General features: G+C 40.8%; 1 protein-coding gene across 1 annotated transcript; it reads right to left on the minus strand.

The window, feature by feature from the left end:
- Positions 1 to 2328: 2328 nt before the first annotated feature.
- On the minus strand, positions 2329 to 19062 carry LOC132828212 (ubiquinol-cytochrome-c reductase complex assembly factor 2). The gene is made up of 4 exons (XM_060845163.1): positions 18840 to 19062; positions 8881 to 8955; positions 6998 to 7067; positions 2329 to 2575 (listed from the first exon to the last, which is right to left on the minus strand). Exons 1-4 carry the CDS (start codon positions 18975 to 18977, stop codon positions 2475 to 2477), a joined length of 384 nt encoding a protein of 127 aa, XP_060701146.1. The 5' UTR covers positions 18978 to 19062; the 3' UTR covers positions 2329 to 2474.
- Between the last annotated feature and the right edge of the window lie 4220 nt (positions 19063 to 23282).

Raw genomic sequence — 23282 nt, forward strand, 5'->3', positions numbered from 1 at the left:
TAGTCACTGGTGAGGTGCCTGAAGACTGGAGGTTGACTCACCTGGTACCATTATTTAAGAAAGGAGGTAAGGACAAGCCAGGGAACTATAGATCAGTGAGCCTATGTCGGTGGTGGGCAAGTTGTTAAGAGGGAATCATGAGGGATAGGATTTACATGTATTTACAAAGGTAAGGAGACTGGTTAACAAGATTAGATCTTACAGAATTCAGGGAGAACTAGCCATTTGGATACAAAACTGGCTGAAGGTCAAAGAAAGAGGGCAGAGGTGGTGTTGAAGGGTAGTTTTTCAGACTGGAGGCCTGTGACCAGTGGAGTGCCACAAGGATCGGTACTGGGTCCACTATTTGTCATTTATACAAGTGATTTGGATATGGACATAGAAGGTATAGTTAGCAAGCTTGCAGATGACACCAATATTGGAGGTGTAGTCGACAGCAAAGAAAGTTACCTCATATTACAACAGGATCTTGATCAGATGGGCCAATGGGCTGAAGAGTAGTAGATGGAGTTTAATTTAGATAAATTAGGGATGCTGCATTTTGGGAGTGCAAATCTTAGCAATACTTACACACTTAATGCTAAGGTCTTAGGGAATGTTGCTGAACAAAGAGACCTTGGAGTGCAGGTTCATACCTCCTTGAAAGTGGAGTCGCATGTAGATAGGATAGTGAAGGAGGTATTTGGAATGCTTTCCTTTATTGGTCAGAGTTGGGAGGCCATGTTGCGACTATACAGGACATTGGTTAGGCCACTGTTGGAATATCGCGTGCAATTCTGCTCTCCTTCCCATCCGAAGGATGTTAAAAAAACTTGAAAGGACTCAGAAAATATTTACAAGGATATTTACAATTGCCAGGGTTGGATGATTTGGTCTATTGGGAGAGGCTGAATAGGCTGGGGCCATTTTCCTTAGAGTGTGAAGGCTGAGGAGTTACCTCATCGAGATTTATAAAATCATGAGGGGCATGGATGAGATAAATAGACAAAATCTTTTCCCTGGGGTGGGTTGGTCCAGAACGAGAGGGCGGTCCAGAACTAGGAGGGCATAAGTTTAAGATGAGAGGGGAAAGATATAAAAGGAACCTAAGGGGTAACTTTTTCCATGCTGAGGGTGGTGAGTGTATGGAATGTGCTGCCAGAGGAACTGGTGGAGGATGGTACAATTGTAATATTTAAAAGGCACCTGAATGGGTACATGAATAGGAAGGATTGAGGGATATGGCCGAAGCACTGGCAAATGGGACAGATTAGGTTGAGATACCTGGTCAGCATGGACGAGTTGGACTGAAGGGTCCGTTTCCATGCTGTACATCTCCATGACTCTTCATCAATAGCTGCTTTGGCTGACAGGGCATTGCTAAGATATTAAAGGTATTCAATGTTCTCTCAGGCCTCCCTATGGTCTTTAGTGATTAGGGTCTACTCCACAATTCTTGGCCATGTTGGTAGAGGACTTTTGTCTTGCAGATGTTCAGGGTGAGACCTACGCTTTTGTATGCTTCTGTAAAAGTGAAGATGGCCTGGAGTACAGCCTCTGAGATTGTACATACATAAGCATCATCTGCATAGGCAGCTCGATTGCACTGGCTGGGGTGACTTTAGTTTTGGCTTGAAGACAGCGGAGGCTGATAATTTTCTACAGTCAAAGACCTGGAGAAAATAGCCTCATACAACCAACTCTTCTCCACAAACCTAGCTATTGTTGGTGACACAGAGTCACAGAATCCCAATAGCCTCTGGTCCACCCTCAAGAACACCATCATCAATATGCTTCGAAATAGTCAATGACCAGCAGATGCAACTATTACCCAGTAAATTACTTGTGTTAATTACCCTGATCCTACAGCAGCATTAGTTACATTTACAAAAAATGCCTACATTTCTCTGCAGAAGAAGCTGAAGTTACAGTTACTCTTTTACATGCTTTAAACACAAAACAATTTTGGAATCAAGAAATATAAATCTTGACAGCGCTGGATACCAAGCCTTTGATGTTGGACATTGCCTAGAATTTGCTTACCCAAATGAGTCAAATAAACAAGTTGAGCAAGCTGCAGAATTCTGTGGTGTAGGATATGAAATGTTAAAATGGTTTGGTCAGTAATTAGCTTAGTTGCACATTTATCAAAATTTTGAAGTTCAAAAAGTTCAATTCTGTGCTCAGTACCTTAGTACAAAGATTATTCTGTTTTGTGGATTTTTAAAAATGTTTCCATTACTTGGGGAAACTTGAATATGGCAACATTTTTAAACTTCACAAATCAATCTGGATTCAGAATCAGATTTTTAGAAAATGTACCAAATATAATTCAGTCATCCAAATATATATTTTTAACAAGTCTTTATTAATTTAACATTTTATTTCCATAAACATCTACACAATTATAAAAAAGTCTACCTAGAAATGAGATCTTTATTATTTAGAAATGGCAGAAAATAAGATTAGGCATTAATGTTTCCAATGTACAACTATTAGACATATTCCTTGGTGGCATCCTCTGGCTTGCCTGTGAACTTCTCTCTTATCTTTTTCCACATACCTTTCTTCATTTCTTCCATTTGTTTCATGTTATCTACAAAGAATAAAAGAAGAACCGACAAGTAATGTTGTCTGGTTATCTTGTGACGAGCATATTTAGTCAATAACACCAACCTAAATAGCATCGTGTGTACAGTCATAGAGATGTACAGCATGGAAACAGACCCTTCAGCCCAACCCGGCCATGCTGACCAGATATCCCAACCCAATCTAGTCCCACCTGCCAGCACCTGGCCCATATCCCTCCAAACCCTTCCTATTCATATACCCATCCAAATGCCTCTTAAATGTTGCAATTGTACCAGCCTCCACCACATCCTCTGGCAGCTCATTCCATACAGTCAGTTAATTTGGCACAGACCAGGAAATGAACCCAGTTCTTGTATATTAACTTATCAACTGCGTCAGGGATCCAGGTTCAATTCCAGCCTTGGGTGACTGTGCAAACTCCACACAGACATTCTTCCCGTGTCTGCGTGGGTTTCCTCCGGGTGCTCCGTTCCTCCCACAGTCCAAAGATGTACAGGTCAGGTGAATTGGCAATGCTAAATTGTCCATAGTGTTAGATGCGTTAGTCAGAGGAAAATGGATCTGTTGAGGGGTTAATCTTCGGAGGCTCAGTTTCCACACTGTAGGGAATCTAATCTAATCAAAAAACCGAGTCAGTTGTGTAAGTAATGCATTTCTTTAATATGGTGCAATGAAATTAGAATCAATTAAAACTGTGAGCAAAAATTTACAATTTACACTATGAAGAAAATCTAACCAGAAGTGATTAAAGTCAGCTCACGTCAAACACAAGTCTTTGAAAACTTACTTAATGCAAATTGGAACAATTGGAGATGGGGCTAGTCCAGTGAGGTATTTTGAACATTGAAGAGGACTTGTCTGCATCTTCACAAACATTGCCTAAACATTTATTTTCAAAGACTTTAATTCAAATCTCAAATTTTCACAAAAATACTTTGTGCCAATTCCAAATAAACTTTTCACAACCTTCTATGTTAAGAAACCATGAATTAGTCTCCAACTGTACATCACAAGAAACTCAGGGTTAAAGTGTGAAGAAATGCTTTTCACAAATCTCAGTTGCACAACTGAGTTCTACAATTTGTTTCTTAGCAAATAAAGAATGTTTGCTGGACTGGTGCTTAACACTCCCAGAAGCAATTTGAACCATAGCACTCTTCGATCCCACTTTCTTTTAACATGTAATATTGAAATGCCATAGACAGTGCTCAGGCTATTACAATTATTTTCAAATAATGCTGAATGTAAGCTGAGATGTCTTATGGTGAGCCAAAACCATTTGTCCCTTGGAATCATAAGCTCAAGGTCCAAGGCATACTCCAAGATTTGCTGATCACAGAAGAAGCACTCATGGTGTTGCCATACAAGTTGAAAATTATTCTGTAAGTTCTTCCAACATATCCAGTATAAAACAGATTCCTAATCAGCCTGATGCAGAGTGGAGCTGCTCAAGCTGTAGCCTTTTGCCCCTCCAACTGTTTAATACCCACGGTCATGAGATGGATATGACTAATTACAGGCAGATAGATGCATGCTACAATGAAAAATTAGAATACCCTGTAGGAATTCTGAAAATAAAAAACTGGATGTATACTCCAATTTAATTTACTCTATAAACATTCATTCCCACCAACTTCAATCACTATATTTATAAACCAATATTTATGTATGCCAGAAACCTGACATTTGTTATATTCTTGAATCTTTACTGGAGTCATGTCGCAATTAATTATATCAGCAACCCATTCAAATTGATGGTGGTATTGGTACATAAATTTTGAACCAGGAGTGCACCACACTTCATAGAGGTAAGAACTCCAGCTGAGACATTCAGCATCAATGGCTGAAACGCTCAGTCAGTTTGCATGTGCAAGAAGAGAAATCTAAGACTAAGATGCCTCTCCTCTAAAACTTCAGTTGCCCTGAAAGCAGCATCATGAGTACTGCAGCATTGAGTGTAACAATATTCCTTGTAGTTAAACCAACAGGCCCTTTTAATTACTAAAACACTTGCTCATTTGTCTATCTAGGAGGCTTTACATTCAATGGCACAACCAAAAGTGAATCCCCCATGAACAACACTGTTGTTTATGCTTTGGACACTTCTATCAGGTTATGTATGAAAAATACTTTACCCAAGCACTCCTGTTGGTGAGGCAGACAAAGGGACACAACTCAATTTGAGACTCAACTGTTTTATTAACAAAATTTTCCTTGTTGAAAAAACACCATGTGAGAATTGCCAGGCTGTTGAAATCGTTTTCATCATTGACATATGGATGGGTCTCTTTCATGTAGCTAAGTTTCACAAATGAGGTGGATCTTCTCAGCTTGCTGCACCATCCTCAGCTGAGAGTCTTTACTGGCCAATGGTCTGATGAGGTTGGTTAAAACCATTCAATGAGCTTGCATCAACATCCTTCAACTATTGCAATGCCGAGGATGTGCAGGAAGCACAGTTTCAGGCACTGGCTAGAAGTCAAGATTACTGGAAATCTGATTGAAACTTCTCCAATGCACAACCCTTCGGCTGGTTGTGAATGGTTCCCCTGAAACTTTGGGACCTTGGTTTTTACTATTCTCTGTAGCCATGTGTTATTGGCTACTCCACATGGTATCACAAAACAGGTGGAGGTACTGGATACTAGCCCTGACAGATTCCAGGAACAGTACTGAAGAAACGTGCCCCAGAACACATTATGATCCAAGCCAAACTATTTCAGGAGAGCAACACTGGTATCTACCCAAAGTGGAAAAATGACCAGTTACAACCTGGACACAAAATGCATGACAAATTCAATCCTGATAGTAACTCCACCCACCACCAAATCAGCATACTCTCGATCAAAGTAACAGAAAGGTCATCAACAACACGAGCGAGCTATACTTACTTTGCAATAACCTGCTCACTGACACTCAAGTTTGAGTTCTGTTAGAGAGCCTCATCTTCCTGACCTCATTACAACCTTGTTACAAATGTGAACAAAATAACTTAATTCCAAAGCTGCAGTGAGATGAAGTGCCCTTGGCATATTGGTCACATGTGACCAAGTGTGGCATCAGGGCACCCAAGCTGGGAGTCATAACTAGCCTAAAGGAAGATGGGTGACACTGTTAGAGGTCAGTCAATTCAGCTGCAAGATATCTTTGCAGGCATTCCTCAGACAAGGGTCCAAATATTCTTCAGCTGATCCATGAACCTTAAGATCAGAACTGGGGATATTTGTCGATGACTGCATAATTTCAGCACCATCCACAGCTCCTTAGATACCAAAGCAGTCCATGTCCAAATCCAGCAAGATCTGGGCAATACCCAGGCTTAGAGTTACAAATATAATTTGTACCAGACAGCTACCAAGCAATCACCATTTCAAATAAGAGGGAATATAATTATCATCGTTTGATGTTCAATGACATTTCTATCACCAAATTCACCACTATAAATATCCTGAGGTTTACCAATGACCAGACAATGAACCGGTCTAGCCATATGAATGTTGTAGCTAAGAATCCTATAGGGAGTAACTCACTTTATTCCCCAAGACTGCCCAGGTCACGGATATGATGGAAAACATCCTCTTGCCTGGATGAGTGCAGCTCCATCAACATTCAAAATGCTTGATACTATCCCGGACAAAGCAGTCATTTAATTGAACCCACATCTACAAACATCCAGTCCCTCTACCATCACGGCTCAGTAACAGTGTGGACCATCTGTAAGATGAGCAAGGCTTCTTTAATAGCGTCTTCTAAACTTTTGAACACTACCAGAAAAGGAAAAAAGATGGCAGGTACTTGGAAGCAAAACCACTTGCAAGTTCCCCCTCCAAGCCTCTCACCATTCTGACTTTGAAGTGTATATATGTGTCCATCAGTCCTGCTGGTTGAAAATTTTGGAATTCTCTCCCAATTACATTGTGGTGTACCTACATAAACTGCAGCACTTCAAGGCAGTAGCTCATCACTGTCACCTTTTCAAGAGCAATTAGGGTGGGCAATAAATACTGGCCCAGCCAGCAACACCTACATCCCATGAAAAAAAACAATCAAAAAATCTGCCAGTTCTCCTCCAAGTTATACATCATCCTGAAATAATCACCGTTCCCTCACTGATGCAGCATCAAACTTCTTGAATGTACTTTCTAATAGCACCAAGGGTGTTCCTACACCCCAAGACTGCAGTGGTTCATAAGGTCAACTTCTCCACATCCACATCCCACACAAGAACAAATATTAAAAATACCTGAACCTCAAGTTTCTGGTACACAATTCCAACATACAATTAGTTCAGGACAAGAGACCAGCTGAATGAAAAGCCTAACTCGTCGTATGCTATTATATGCAATATGCATAATATTACTTTTAACTTGCTCTGATATTACAAAAGCAGGAATCTTCCAAATAGTATAAAGTCTGGAGCAGTTACCTGTTGCAAGAACCATTTGGCACTCTTCCACCGTTACACCAGTAAAGCTTGTGTTTCTGAGACGAGGGTACTGAAAAGAAATAAGTTACTACATTTAAAATTATTTGTTTATACGCATTTGGACAAAAGCATCCCGATGCCCTGTGATATTCAGAATTTGGACATAACTGATTTTGGATATCTTTGGAAAAGAAAACTGCAAAAAGTTCAATTTTCATGGGCTGCATGTGTACAGAAGACAGTTTTGATGCAAACAATCTTCAGGGAGCAAACAAATTGATAATTACAGGCTATAATTAAATTGCTTACCAAACCTAATCAAACTCAACTGTACTCAGAATTATTGCAATTGAATTGTTTCAGAAATAAATGATTGGCTGACACTAATATTCACAAAGTGAAAGACTGCAAATGCTGGAGATTAGAGTGGTGCTAGAAAAGCATCCAATGTGCAGGAACATAGATGTTTCGGGCAGGAGCCCTTCATCAGGAATGAAGCTCCTTAGATGCTGCCTGACCTGCTGTGCTTTTCCAGCACCATTCTAATTTTGACTCTAGTATTCATTAAATACCTATTCTCTTTAGGACAGATAACTATCCAAATATTTTCTGTTAATTTCAATGTACACTTGGCATGGTTATTTTATTTCATTCATGGGATGAGAGTATTGCTGAATGGACCAGCATTTGTTGTCCATGAGAAGCTGGTTGTGAGTTGCCTTGAACTACTCCAGTCCATTTGATGTAGGTACACAAACAATGCTATTAGTCAGTGTTCCACGATGTTAACCAAATGACACTGAAGGAATGGCAATATATATCCAAATCAGAATGGTGAAAGGCTTGGAGGGAAACCTGCAAGTGGTGGCATCCCCATGCATCTAGATGGAAGTGGTCAAGGTTTTGAATGGCACTGCTTAAACAGCTTTGGTAAATTTCTGCCATGCACCTTGTAGCTGATACAAACTGTTGCTACTGAGCTTCAGTAATGGAGGGACTAGACATAAGGCTAGTTAAGCAGTCTGCTTTATCCTGGATGATGTAGAGTTTGTGTTGTTAGGACTGTATTCATTCAGGCAAGTAGAGACAATTCATACTCGTCACTTGTACCTTGCAAATGGTGGACAGGCTTTGAGGAATCAGGAGGTATGTTGTGGACAGTAAGGTTGTCTTGATGAATGGCGGAGGCTTGAGGGACCAAACGGCCTACTCCTGCTCCTAATTCTTTTTATCTGCCTATACAGGATTCCTAACCTCTGACCTGTTCTTGTAACCACAGTACTTACATGGGTCGTCCTGTTCAATTTCTGCTTAATGGTTGGGGTTGTTAGTAGTGGGGGATTCAACAATAATGACGTTGTTAAATATCCAAGCTCAACAGCTAAGAGTCTCTCCTGTTTGAGATAGTCATTGCCTGACATTTGGTGTGAATGTTACATGCCATGCCAAATCTGGATGTTGTCCATGTCTTTTATCTGAGGAGTCTCAAATGGTGCTGACCATTGCCCAGTGTATATCTCCACTTCTGACCTTGTGATGAAGGTACAGTCATTCATCGATCAGTGGAAGATGTTTGCATCTAGGACACTGGGATATTTCACCATCATAGCAAACAAAACAAAATGCTTAAGAATTTGATATGTTGTGACAAGAATTGAAGTTTCTGAAAAGTACTGGGTTTCAACAACTTTTCATTTCAGTCATCCAGATTTGGGATAGTCCATCCAACTGTTCGTCTTTCTCCCTCTAATTATTTCAATCTTAGCCGATTTCTGTCGAGTTGAGCTTCTAGAATGGAATGCTTGACTTAGCCCATTTTGATTCAGCAATATGCTTCATGTGCAAATACAAGAGGAAGGACAAAGATATCAAAGCATCAATACCTTGTTTTTGTAATAACCAGAATTAATTCTGGCTAAACTTTCATACATCCGGTCACATTTCTCTGGATCTGCAATCTAAACACAAAATGTTGAAATAAATATTACAAAAAGTCAAAAATCATGAAAGCTAATGGTGGTACACAAATCCTTTAGAGATCTCTGGCCCAAATATTTCCACAAAGACAGGAAGGGGTCTCAGGTAGGAAATCCGGAAGCTTATTTTCTTCTTTATCCAGATTTTCCATCTAACAGCCAGCCTGATTAGCTGGTGAATTTCCATTAGGATGGGCAGAAATTGGCACAAGGATGTAGCCAGGAAGACAGAGAAAGAGAGATTTTGCTTCTCAGGAATAAGTTCACGATTTGCAAGATAGAAGATGGAAAACAGTGATATCAATTTAGAGTGTGGGGAGGGATACTCAAAAATAGTGACTGGCAGATCCTACTAACCTAAATTCAGCAAGATAAAATCACACAATCATGATACATAGTCACAATCTAGGCCCCTCAAGCTCAAGATTCTCTCACTCCTAAATTATTTATTTAACTAACAGTATTGCTACTTAATAAAATATTGAGCTCAGAATTGCGAATATTGGGCCCAATTTCTTCTACATAACCACAGATTTAATTTACCGTTGAGATCTCCTTATTCTCAAATACGTACTTTATAACTGCAACCAGCAACATGGAATCAACTGCCTCATGTTATGACGACGACATCAGGTTTATCTGTCCCCTCACACGCAATCTTTTTGACAAAGCATTAACAAGGCTAAGGATTTTTTTAAACCTTTTTCATGCAACGCAGAGCACTGCCACTAACTTTTCCCCTCTTTGGTCACTGTACAGTGATCCAAAATTTTCTAACTTCAAGCTCAATTTCCAATCCTATATCATACAATTTCCATAATTGAAGTTTCCTTCCAACTGTGTAAGACTAGCGTTTCCACTTTTTTCCTCAGCCCATAAAACTCTTAAAATCCTCTTCTATTCTCACCTTAAAACCAGTTCCTCCAGTGTTTTCCTGGAACTGCAAGCTTCAATTTATTCCAAATTCTGGTTCCTGTATCCTATCCTGCACTAGCTATCAATCGTCCCAATCTCCTCACTTTTTCACATTAGACCTTAACCCTGTCATCTCAAAATTAAAAATCCTAGACTTGTTTTAAAGTATCTTCATTACCCCATCCATTTCCAATTCTAATTTAACCAGCTCTACAACTTTCTACCTTTCCTTTTTATTCTTTTGAATTAATGCTATAATGCACCACTTTCAAAAACAAATCATTGTATGCAATGCCTTCAACTGCTTGGACCCAACATTAACATTTTGAACTCACTTCATACTTTACAATCCTTTTCAAAGTTACACCTTTAGCTAGGATTTTATTCAGCTCATTTAATATTTCATGTCCTTTTTAAATTAAGCTTGAGGGAATCAAGTTGAGACGTTTGACTAAAAGATTCAAATACAGGTATTTCTCCTATAAAGCCGTAGTTGGGTTCCAGCAAAACCTCACTTAATAGAAATAATGGGCCTATGGGAAAAGTAGCCTTAGGGTAGACCAGAAAAAATAACAATTGCTCAAAAATCACCCAAAAGTCTCATGAGAAGTATAGCATAGCCTGAATGAAGGTTAAAATCATATTTATTAACGAAACAAAAATAAATTTAACATTATTATTTAATACTTAACAATATAAGAAAGCTGCTCTCTGCAAAGTACCTCTCTCAGAAAGCTACTCTGACCAGCAGCTCACATCGATGAATGCGCAGAATGGCATGAAAACCGGCGCTGACATCACGCATGCACTGAATGGCAAGGAGACTTCGATGTGGACATCAGCACATGTGCAGAATGGTACAAAGAGCGGGACTGACATCACAAGTGTGTGGAATGGCACGGATATCAGCCCATGAGTAGAATGAAGCGCGCAAACTAATCCCTGCTGGAATCATGCTATTGCGAACAGTATTCTCGAAAATACCATTCCTTAATTCTTCAATGACATTACAGCCAAATTGCGCTGCCGAAATGTGCATTATCCCAGAGCTACCTTAGGAACAATTTGCTACATGGCCCCAAGATTGCTCCACCAACGAATAAGTTCAAAGCTTGTCTGCCCCACATTAGAGGACTTGGCAGGACAAGTTCTATATTCTAAGATGTCGAAATATTGTTTCTTCTTGTGGGAGAGTTAAGGACACAACTCAGAATAAGAAGTCACACATTTAAGGGAGATTAGGAGGAATGCTCTCACAAAGTTGTGAATGTGTGGAATTCTTTTTTTAAAATCACAGAGCTGTTGAGGCTGAATTATTAAGTACATGCAAGGCTGATAGATGTTTTAATTAGCGAGAAAATTCACGTTATGTGGAAAAGGAAGGAACGTGCAGCTGTCAATTATCGGTTCAGCCATGATCTCCTGAACTGACATTGCAGACTCAGTGAGCTGAATGGCCTACTTCTGCTCTTATGGTCATATTAACTCAACTTTCCTGACTGATTGTCTTATCTATTCATTCCCTTTAGAGTTGAAAAGTGATGTAAGCCTTGAATATTTCAATAACTAAGTCTTCATAACTCTGGGGCAGAGAAATCCCAAAATTTCACAATTCTCTCAAGTGGAGAAATTCTCATTTTAACCTTGAGTTATGGCTTCCTGTTCTTGGTTCTCAAGATTAGACACTACAGCAAAGGTCATACAAAAGGGCAAGTTTGTTTCTCAATTTAAAAGGATGATCAGATAAAAATTTCTGAAGTGAACACAGAATTGGCAGGAAGCTAACAGTATAAAAAAGTATGCTTCTGCTCATAAATCTAGGCCGATACTTTGCTGCACTGTCTGATCATCGTTCAATTGGGACATTAACAAGTCGTTTGTTCCGAGCATTTAGGTGGACACTAAAATTTCCACAGTAGTCCTTACACCCATGTGCTAGTGAATATTTCCAACATAGCAATCTAAAAATTGACTGATTGTTCATCTAACTCACTGCTTTTGAAATTTAAGGCAGCTAGTCCCTTCCATTAACAGGGAATCAATAATTTTATATTATCTGCATCCACTGGCAAGACAATATTTATTGTCCATCCCTGGCTACCCAACAGTAACAAATCAAACACCATCTGGAATCTCACAGACCAGACCAGATACAGCTTGCATGTTTCTCCCCAAAATGCGTTAGTGGACCATCTGGTAATTTTACTTTTTAATACAATCTGGCAACTACCAATCATGTTTTTTTTATGCTGAGAGCCTGTATGTTAGCTATATTTCTATTTTCAAGTTCACATATATATCAAAAATATCACAGAATCCTTACATTTGCCCAAATGTTCAACACAGACCCGCCAAAGGGTAACCTACCCATACCTATTCCTGTACTACTCTACACTTCCTTTGACTAATGCATCTAGCCTACACATCCCTAAATATGATGCAATTTAGCATGCTCAATTCACCTAACCTGCATATCTTTGGACTGCAGGAGGAAATGGGAGCACCCGGAGGAAACCCACGCAGATACGGGGAGAATGTGCAAATTCCACACAGACAGTTGCCCAAGGCTGGAATCGAACCCAGGTATCTGCTACTATGAGGCAGCACTGCTATCCACTGAGCCACTTTGTCGCTCTTATGGTTGGATTTAGACTGTTAAACTCCAATAATTACCAGGCTTTCATAACTCCCATTAGTTAACAACTGCATTTAGTTAAATGAGTGAACAGTAAGTCCAAGTCTTTTAAGCTATGAAATCCTTTCCATTATTAACTGATCAAAATAGTATGCATTATGTAGTTTTAAATTCAAAGTACTGCAGTGAATCTTTTGGTAAATTGAAAAGAAGATACAGGACAACATGCATTTGAAATTTTTAAAAAGCCAGCTTCTTATAGCTCCACTTGTTTTTCAACTGAATTCTCTAAACTGATCAAATACACCGATTCGGTACCATTTTGATACTCTGTGTTAATTGAAACTTAATTAAAGAAGGAAATTAACAATTCTGGCATAGAAATGCAGCCACTGTGGAATTTAATTTCTGCGCTATGCAATATATACCATTACCAAATAAAACTGGAAGAGACAGTAGGTAACCCAGTGAGCAATTGGAAACAATTAAAATTAGGATGAAACCATGGTGGCAAATAGTGTACATAATTTCTTTCCACCAAGATTCCAAATGCTAAGATTGTCAAATACAGTAGTTATTGGGATACAGAGAAACAAATATAAACAGCAGACAAGTAGTTTTCTAAGAACCAAAAAGTTAACATTGACTTTACAATAACTGGGGAATTGACAGCAAGATACTGAAAGAAATAAATTACTGAAGAAACATGCAATTTCATCAGAGAAAAAAAAGTGACTTGCAACCCAAAAACCCTAGGGCGTCTGAAATACCGTTCTCCTGAAATGGATTGCAAAAAATGCTGAAAATGTCAAGCTAGAAACAAGGATATCCGTTCTGCTTGAGATCAGAAACCTAATAATTGTGGAGAATAGGATCATTTCTTCGTCAAGTATCAGAAGCTCAGAAATTGAACAAAGACAAACGGTAGTTACAAAGCTGTTTGCAACTCAGGTTCTGTTCGCTCACAGGAATTTGTTGAAATTGTAAAAGGCCAAATGATAAATTATAAGCTATTATTCATAATAATAAGAAAGTCAGACTTCAGCTAGACGGTCATTCTTGCTACTTCCACTGTTTTACCTGGGAATGAAAAACGGACTATTAGTTTGCTAGTTCCTAGGTTCTCATGATGGTCCAAATATCAGAACATTAACATTGTAACATTTCACTGCTCTTGTTCCACAAAACAAAGTTAAGCTAGTTGGGAAAGAATCAATGTTAGAAATCACAGAACAATAAAAATAACACCTTGACTAAGTCCACCAGATGTACACATTTTGGCTTCTGGAGTCAGCTAGCAAAATTTAGTATAAATGTTAGGTAATATTTTTACGATAAGATCACCATATTTCAGAAACTTTAAGTATGAGATAGGGAAAATAGTTACGAGACACTGCATTTTCAAAGTGGCTCCAACTGCAATCTAGGCAACTATCTTGAAAGGTAGTAAATTAGAATGTCCATGCAGTAGTCTGTGCCTCAACTTATTAATTTCTTTCAACGGTCATCAAAAACATCTGCTAATATATTGGCAAGAGTTAAGCAAGCAAGGTGCTAATGTTAGGAAAGATCTTGTAACAGTCTCTTTCAGGGCTCATGTGGCAGAGTGACATTGCCTTTACCTCTGAATATCCTGGATCCAAGTCCCACCCACTCCAAAGGTGCATCTCTGAACAGGATGATTGGAAAATATCTGTACCAGTCTCTTTCACAAGGGACAAAGTATTTGATAAACCAATAACACTAAGGGGAGACAAGTCGCCAGGACTTGATGGCTTACATTCAAGAGTTTTAAAGAAAGTGGTTGCTAAAGACAGCGGAGACATTTGGCAAAATAATCCAGAACTCACTAGATATTTGGGTAGGACTCCAGCTGATTTGAAAAACTGCTAATGTGACTCCCCTGCTTAAAAAGGGAAAGAGAAAGCAGAAAAATATACATTAGTTCAACTAACATCTAGGACAAGGAAACTGTTAGAATTCATTAAGAAAGAAATAGTGGGACATTTAGGAAAGCTTAATGTGGTCAGAGTCAAATTTGTTTGAGTGTGGGAAATCATGTTTAACAAATTGGCTAGAATTCTTTGAGGACATAACAAGTAAAGTTCATAATGGGAGACCAGCAGATGTATTGAATTTTCAGGAATCATTTGACAAGGTGCCACATAAAGATTTTGCAGAAAATTCGAACTCAGTATTCAAAGCAATGTATTAGCAAAGCAAGGACTGGTTAACACCCAGAAGAGAATTGGGATAAATGAGTCTTTTTTCAAATAAGATATAGTGATTTGCAACAAGTATCAATCCAAGAACCTCAATTAATTATTTATATTAATTTCTTGAAGGAGAGGGCAGAGTACATTGTATCCAAATTTGCTGATGATAGAAAAATAGGTGGGAGGACATGTTATGATGAGGATATAAGAAATCTGCAAAATGATCTGGGTAGTTTGAATGAGTGGGCAGAAACTTGGCAAATGGGATTTAATATGGGAAAGTAAGAATCATGCACTTTGGGAGGAACAATCAAAAGGCAGACCATTATTTAAATGGTCTTCAAATATTCTTGTGCATGTCACAAAAAGTTAACATGCATGTGCAGCAAGTGATTAAAGAGGCCAGGGTAATTTTGGCCTTTATTACCAGGGATTGGAGTTTAAAAGGAAGAAACACTTGTCACAACTGTTCAGTGTGCTGGTGAGGCCACACCTGAAGTATTTATGTACAGTTTTGGTTGCATGTTTGAAAAGGGATAAACTGGCATTCTCTAGATTGATTCCAAGGATGACTGGGTTGACTTATCAATAACAGCTATTCAGATTATGCCTTTATTCACTACAGTTGAGAATAATGATTGGTGATCTTACTGAAACAAGATTCTGAGGGAGTTTGACAAGGCAGATATTAAGAAGAGATTTCTACTCACTAGGAGACTAGATAGAATAAGGGAACATTCATTTAAAACTGAGATGCAAAGGAATTATTCCCCTGGAATTTTCTACCTGAGGAAGAATTGTGGTGGTTAGGTCTCAAAGTATTTAAAGAACAGGTAAACCTGAAGTAACAAAGAAAAAAAAATCATTCAATACTGCAGAGGCAAATGACAGGCTTTTGTATAGAGTCATAGAGATGTACAGCATGGAAACAGACCCTTAGGTCCAACACGTCCATGCCGACCAGATATCCTAACCCAATCTAGTCCCACCTGCCAGCACCCAGCCCATATCGCTCCAAACCCTTCCTATTCATATACCCATCAAATGTTATTTCAATGTTGCAACTGTACCAGCCTCTACCACTTCCTCTGGCAGCTCATTCCATACACGCACCACCCTCTACATGAAAACGTTGCCCCTTAGGTCCCTTTTATATCTTTCCCCTCTCACCTTAAATCTATGCCCTCTAGTTCGAGTCTCCCCCACCACAGGGAAAAGACTTTGTCTGTTTATCCTATCCATGCCCCTCATAATTTTGTAAACCACTATAAGTTCACTCCTCAGCCTCCGATGCTCCAGGGAAAACAGCCCCAGCCTGTTCAGCCTCTCCCTATAGCTCAGATCCTCCAACCCTGGCAACATGCTTGTAAATCTTTTCTGAATCCTTTCAAGTTTCACAACATCTTTCCGATAGGAAGGAGACCAGAACTACACACAATATTCCAACAGTAGCCTAACCAATGTCCTGTACAATCTGACCAATAAAAGAAAGCATACCAAACCCATGATTCCACTTTCAAGGAGCTATGAACCTGCACTCCAAGGTCACTTTGTTCAGCAACACCCCCTAGGACCTAAAGTGTACAATTCCTGCTAAGACCTGCTTTCCCAAGTTGCAGCGCCTCGCATTTATCTGAATTACACTCCATCTGCCACTTCTCAGCCCATTGGCCCATCTGATCAAGATACTGTTGTAATCGGAGATATCCTTCTTTGCTGTCCTTTACACCTCCAATTTTGGTGTCATCTGCAAACTTACGAACTATACCCCTTATGCTTGCATCCAAATCATTTATGTAAAGAACAAGTGGTAGAGGACCAAGCACCAATCTTTGTGGCACTCTACTGGTCATAGGCCTCCAGTCTGTAAAGCAACCCTCTATCACCATACCTTTGAGACAGTTCTGAATCCAAATGGCGAGTTCTCCCTGTATTCTGTGAGATCTAACCTTGCTAACCAGTCCACCATGAAGGACCTTGTTGAACGACTTACTGAAGTTCATATAGAATACGTCCACCATTCTGTCCTCATCAATTCTCTTTGTTACTTCTTCAAAAAACTCAATCAAGTTAGAGGGAGACAATTTCCCACGCATAAAGCCATGTTGACTATCCCTGATCAGTTCTTGTCTTTCCGAATACGTGTAAATCTTGTCCCTCAGGATTCCCTCAAACAATTTGCCCACCACCGATGTCAGGTTCACTGGTCTATAGTTCCCTGGCTTTTCCTTACCATCTTTCTTAAATAGTGGCACCACTGTAGCCAACCTCCCGTCTTTCGGCACCTCGTCTATGGCTATCAATGACAAATATCTCAGCAAGGTGCCCAGCAATCACTTCCCTAGCTTCCCACACACTTCTAGGGTGCACCTGATCATGACCCAGGGATTTATGTATTTTAAGATGGCCAGCACCTCCTCTTCTGTAATCTGGACATTTTTCAAGATGTCACTATTTATTTTCCCACATTCTATATCTTGCATATCCTTATCCACAATAAACAGTGATGCAAAATACTCATTTCTTATCTCCTCCATCTCCTGTGGTTCCACATGTAGACAGCCTTGCTGAACTTTAAGAAGCTCTATTCTCTCCCCAGTTATCCTTTTGCCCTTAATGTATTTGTCAGATCCCTCTGGATTCTCCTTAATCTTTTGCCAAAGCTATTTCATGTCTCCTTTTTACCCTCCTGATTTCCCTCTAAGGTATACTCCTTCTGCCTTTATACTATTTAGGGATTCACACAATCTCTGCTGTCTATACCTACATATACCTCCTCCTTTTTCTTGACGAAAACCTCAATATCCCGTGTCATCCAGCATTCCCTACACCTACCAACCTCTGGACTCTCACTATGTCATTTTTGAATACTTCCCATTTTCCAGCCATCCCTTTACATGTGAACATCTGCCCCCAAACAACTTTTGAAAGTATCTTTTCAGGGAAAACAAACAAACAGTTACTTTAATCAGAGGAAGGTCAAGTTGCAGAAAGAGAGAAGATAGCAGGATATTTAAAATTGCGCATTGTGAGAGCAAAAATCCAGAACAGACATTAAGCTAAATGATCTCTGCTGTGATCCCCATAGACACGCAAGTTTTAAAAAGAAATTTAAATTTCTAGTTAATACTAAGAAGGGTCTTATGTCAAGATTCCTTTATAAAGCATTTACAGAAACAGCAGAATAAAAACATGACTGAAAAATACAATGTGACAAGTTAAGAATGCACAGAATGGACAATCCCTTCGCTCCACATATCCTTTACAAAGAGAGAACGTAAGGACTGCAGATGCTGTCAATCAGATTCTCCTGCTCCTCGGACGCTGCCTGAACTGCTGTGCTTTTCCAGCATCACATTATCCTTTACACAGGCATTCAATTCCCCAGAATCAACTTGAGTGATTCTTGGATCCCAAGGTGTACACTTGTTTTTTCTTCCCAGTTGTAATTTACAATTTTAGAACAACCCTCTAAACCAGAGATTTCATTTTCCTAATAATTCACATTCTAACCCAAGTTGGATGACTCTTCCAGCCTTGTTTCAGCTCCCTAATTTAGTTTTGTTAATCCATATCTGAGGTTCCATTTGCATCCCTGCATGGCGAAGTATTAAGACTTTTTTGGTCTCAAATTGCACTCTCATTCCTAAATCAAAGATGACTCAAAACACTGTGATATTCCAAGAAAGCCTCCATTACAGTTCTGTACACCCTCTCCTCCTCTCTACCCACAACCCATTCCCCCATCGCCACCGACTCTCCCCCCCCCATTTCCCCACCTCTGCCCACACCCCCCCACTTGCTCCACCTCCACCCCCCACCACACCCCGAATTCTCCACCCCCCCTTTTCCTCCCCACCCTATGCTCCCTCCTGCCCCTCCCCTCCCTATGCTCCCTCCTGCCCCTCCCCATCTCCGCTGCCTCCTCCCCCTCCCCTCCCTATGCTCCCTCCTGCCCCTCCCCATCTCCGCTGCCTCCTCCCCCTCCCCTCCCTATGCTCCCTCCTGCCCCTCCCCATCTCCGCTGCCTCCTCCCCCACCCCTCCTGCTCCTCCCCTCCATCTTCCAATTCCCCTCCCTCCAGCCCCCTCTCGGTTTACCTGGGAGCTCTCCCCTTCTCGGAAACATTGCGCCACTCTCTGCCGGATGAAAGCCCCGAGATCACGCCCCTTCTTGGTGTGATCGAGAGGCCACTCCTCACAGAGTTTCAGGAAGCGGCGGTACCGTGTTGCGGCCATGCTGAGGGCCCGGAGCCCGGTGTACAGCTTTCACCGGCCCCAACCCGCAACCGCCAACAAATCAAAATGGCGCTGCACGTGTGCGCATGTGCGGTCCCGGCAGCCTGGCCCACCTGAGCAGCAGCTGTCAATCATGGCGCATTCCTGTCCACCCAGCTCTTGGAATTATTTGCATGAGTCAGAGTACAAGTTAATTTCGCAATTAGATTTTTTTTCAGTCAATATTTAGTGAATTTCCTGTGAGGTTACTCAGAATCTCGCTGGTCTGGATTGGTTTCTAAACAGCTTGCAAAACCTGCTATGTCTATTGGAATGGTAAAAAATGAGGTCTGCAGATGCTGGAGATCACAGTTGAAAATGTGTTGCTGGTTAAAGCACAGCAGGTTAGGCAGCATCCAAGGAATAGGAATTTCCTATTCCTTGGATGCTGCCTAACCTGCTGTGCTTTAACCAGCAAGACATTTTCAACTATGTCTATTGGAAGGCAACATGCATAAAGATTGCTCACAGGAACCTCACCCAGCCTGCAGGGTTATTGGACTAAACTTGAATGTTCCTGAGGCACAATGCACATCAGGGCTATGTTTCAACAGGCAGGCTGTAGTTGGTCTAAGCATCCTCCTATAGCGGTTCCTGCTGCCCACTGGACCAGGAGGCTAAATGAACACAGCAAACCAAGCAGAGACAAAAGGAAACTGGAATGCTGGAATCCAAAGTAGACAGGCAGGAGGCTGAAAGAACACAGCAAGATAGTTGAGAAATTCACATTTCAGGTGTAAACATTCTTCAGGATTGGGGGTGGGTGTGGTAGGAACTGCAGATAAAGGGGGATGGCGGGGTCAGGGTGGTGAAGTGGGGTTAGGCAAAGACAGGCCTTGGGTATGTTGGCTAATGGGAGGAATGAATCCTGTTGGTGGCAGGGAGCAGTAGATGGGACTGGGAGGGGCTGAGAAGGGAGTCGGGGGATTGGGAGGGATGATATTTGAAATTGGAGAACTCAATGTTGAGTCCTCCAAGCTGTAGACTGCCCAGGTGGAAGATGAAATGCTGTTGTTCTTTTTGGCAATGGAGGAAGTCAAGGATGCTCAAGTCGGAAAGGAAGTGGTTGGGGGAATTGAAATGGGTGGTGACTGGGGTGTCCGGTCAGCCCTTGCTGAACCGGCTGCGAAGCTCAGTGAATTGTTCCCTAAGTTTCGGTAGAGAAGACCACATCCGGAGCACCTGATGCAGTAAACTAAGTTGGAAGAAAGGCAGGTGAACCTCTGTTTCACCTGCAAGGACTGTTTGGGGCCCTGAATGGAAGTGAGAGTGGTGGTGTACCGGCAGGTATTGCATCTTCAACTATCCCCACTTCAACACCCTGCCCGCGCCACCTCCTTTATCTGCAGATCCCCCCACACCTAAACCCAGTCCTGAAGAAGGGTTACACCTGAAACGTCAACTTCTCCACCTCCTGGTGCTGCCTGGCTTGCTGTGTTTTTCCAGCCTTCTACCTGTCTATGCTTATAGTCTGTGGCAATCTAAAAGTTTTCACCAACTTTACTATGAGGGCATTGCCTGCATTTCATAACCTGAATTGTACAGCTGAATTTCTCATTGCAAGTTCAGCTTACGAGACTTGGATTTGGCATGGACAAGTTGGGCCAAAGGGTCTGTTTCTGTGCTGTGTAACTCTATGACTCGAAAGGAGAGCAGGGTTGGAAGTGGACAGGTAGATTGGGAGAGTCCTGGTATTTAAGGCAATGACATTAAAGCAAAGTACTGTGAATGCTAGAAATATGAATTTTTTAAAAAAGTGCCAGAGAAATTCAGCATATTTGGCAGCATCTGTGGAAGTTTTGAAGAAGAATCATTCTGGAGTTGAACATTTGCTGTGTTTTTCTCCTCTCACATGCTGACAGATACATCTGCTGAGTTTCTGCAGCACTTTTTATTTTACTTATTTAGACACAATGGACTGCACTTGTCATTGCAGGATTCCTCACTGGAGTCCATAATTAACAATCATCCCATAAGTAACATGGACTTGTCACCCATTTACACTGTTTATATAAACTGTCAATCATGCAAATACCAGTGCCGCTGAAGGAGGGTTCTGTTTGTGGGGACTTTGTACAAGTTCACTTCTGCATTTGCTTGTGTAATAAGTCTGCAACAGAAGAGGAACGAGAAGCCTATGTGAACAGGAAACCCATTATTCCATCAAACACATATTGGTATGTGATCATGACAGAACGACAACAAAAATTGGATCAAGATATGTGTCAAATATAATGTGATTATATCTAATATTGATTTTTAATTAATCAGATGGACACATGAAACTAAGAAGAAAAAAATTGTTGAAACAAGAGATGTTAAATCATCAAGAAAGGGTGCAGAATGTTCCCAAAGGGGCGAGGGATCAGCAGGAGGTCATTGCACACATTGGTACCAATGATATAGGAAGGGAAAAGGATGAGATTCTGAAGGGAGAATACAGAAAGGCACATCCGTCAGGATACCAGTATCTGGATGACTCCTGGTGCTACGAGCTAGTGGGGATAGGAATAGGACAATAGAGTAGATGGATGTGTGGCTCAGGATCTGGTGCATGGAGAAGGGTTCACATTTTTGGATTATTGGAACCTCTTATGGGGTGAAAGTGACCTGTACAAGAAGGATGAATTGCAGCTGAATTGGAAGGGGACTAATATACTGGCAGGGAGATTTGCTAGAGCTGCTCAGGAGGATTTAAACTAGCAAGGTGGGGAGTGGGTGCCAGGGAGATAGTGAGGAAAGAGATCAACCTGAGTTTGGTACAGCTGGGAAAGGGAGCGAGTCAAACAGTCAGCACAGGAAGGAACAAAGCAGAGAACAAGGTAGACTAATAAATTAAACTGCATTTATTTCAATGCAAGAGTCTTAACAGGAGAAGCATATGAACTTAGGTCCATGGGACTAGGATGTCATAGCAATGACAGAAATGTGGCTCAGGGAAGAACAGGACTGGCAACTTGATGTTCCAGGGGACAAATGCGATAAGAAGGATAGAAAGGCAGGGGTGGGGTAGGAGATCAGGGGGAGTGGTGTTTTTGGTAAGGGATAGTGTTACTGCTGTACTTACGGAACTGAGAAATAAGAAAGGGATGATCACCTTGTTGTGATTGTGTTATAGACTCCCCTAATAGTCAGTGGAAAATTGAAAAACAAATTTATAGGGAGATTTCAGTTATCTGTAAGAAAAACAGAGTGCTTATGGTAGAAGAATTTAACTTTCCAAACATACACTGGGACTGCCATAGTGTTAAGGGTTTAGATGGAGAGAAATTTGTTAAGTGTGTACAAAAAAATGTTCTGATTTAGTATGTGGATGTTCCTACTGGAGACGGTGCAAAATTTGCTCTACTCTTGGAAATAAGACAGGGCAGGTGACTGAGGTGTCAGTGGGGGTGCACTTTGGGACCAGTGATCATAATTGTATTAGTTTTAAAATAGTGATGGAAAAAGGTAGACCAGATCTAAACGTTGAAGTTATAAATTGGAGGAAGGCTAACTTTGACAATATTAGGCAAGAACTTTCAGAAGCTGATTGGTGCAGATGTTCGCAGCTAAAGGAACAGTTGGTAAATGGGAAGCTTTCAGAAATGAGAAAATGAGTCCAGAGACAGTATATTCATGTTAGGGTGAAAGGAAAGGCTGGTAGGTGTAGGGAATACAGGATGACTAAAGAAATTAAGGTTTTGGTTAAGAAAAAGAAGGAAGCATATGTCAGGTATAGACAGGGGAGATTGAGTGAATACTTCGAAGCGTATAAAGGCAATAGGAATATAATTAAGAGGGAAATTAGAAGGGCAAAAAGGGGACATGAGATAGCTTTGACAAATACCGTTAAGGAGAATACAAGGGGTTTTTACTAGATACATTACGGAAAAAGGGTAACCAGGGCAAGAGTATGGCCCTGAAAGATCAGCAAGGCAGCCTGTGTGTGGGGGCCGCAGCAGCTGGGGGAGATACCAAAGAAGTATTTTGCAGCAGTGTGTACTGTGGAGAAGGACATGGAAGGTATAGAATGTGGGGAAATATGACATCCTCAAAAATGTCCATATTACAGAGGAGTAAGTGCTGGATGTCTTGAAATTGGGGATAGTGAGCGTGGTTTTTGCTTGCAAAATCATGTCTCCTAAACTTGATTGAGTTTTTTGAAGAAGTAACAAAGAGGATTAATGAAGCCAGAGCGGTGGAAGTGATCTATATGGACTTCAGTAAGGCGTTAGACAAGGTTCCTCTTGAGACACTGGTTTGCAAGGTTAGATCTCATGGAAT

Source organism: Hemiscyllium ocellatum, chromosome 26 (genome assembly GCF_020745735.1).
Source record: "Hemiscyllium ocellatum isolate sHemOce1 chromosome 26, sHemOce1.pat.X.cur, whole genome shotgun sequence".
NCBI classification, from domain to species: Eukaryota; Metazoa; Chordata; class Chondrichthyes; order Orectolobiformes; family Hemiscylliidae; genus Hemiscyllium; species Hemiscyllium ocellatum.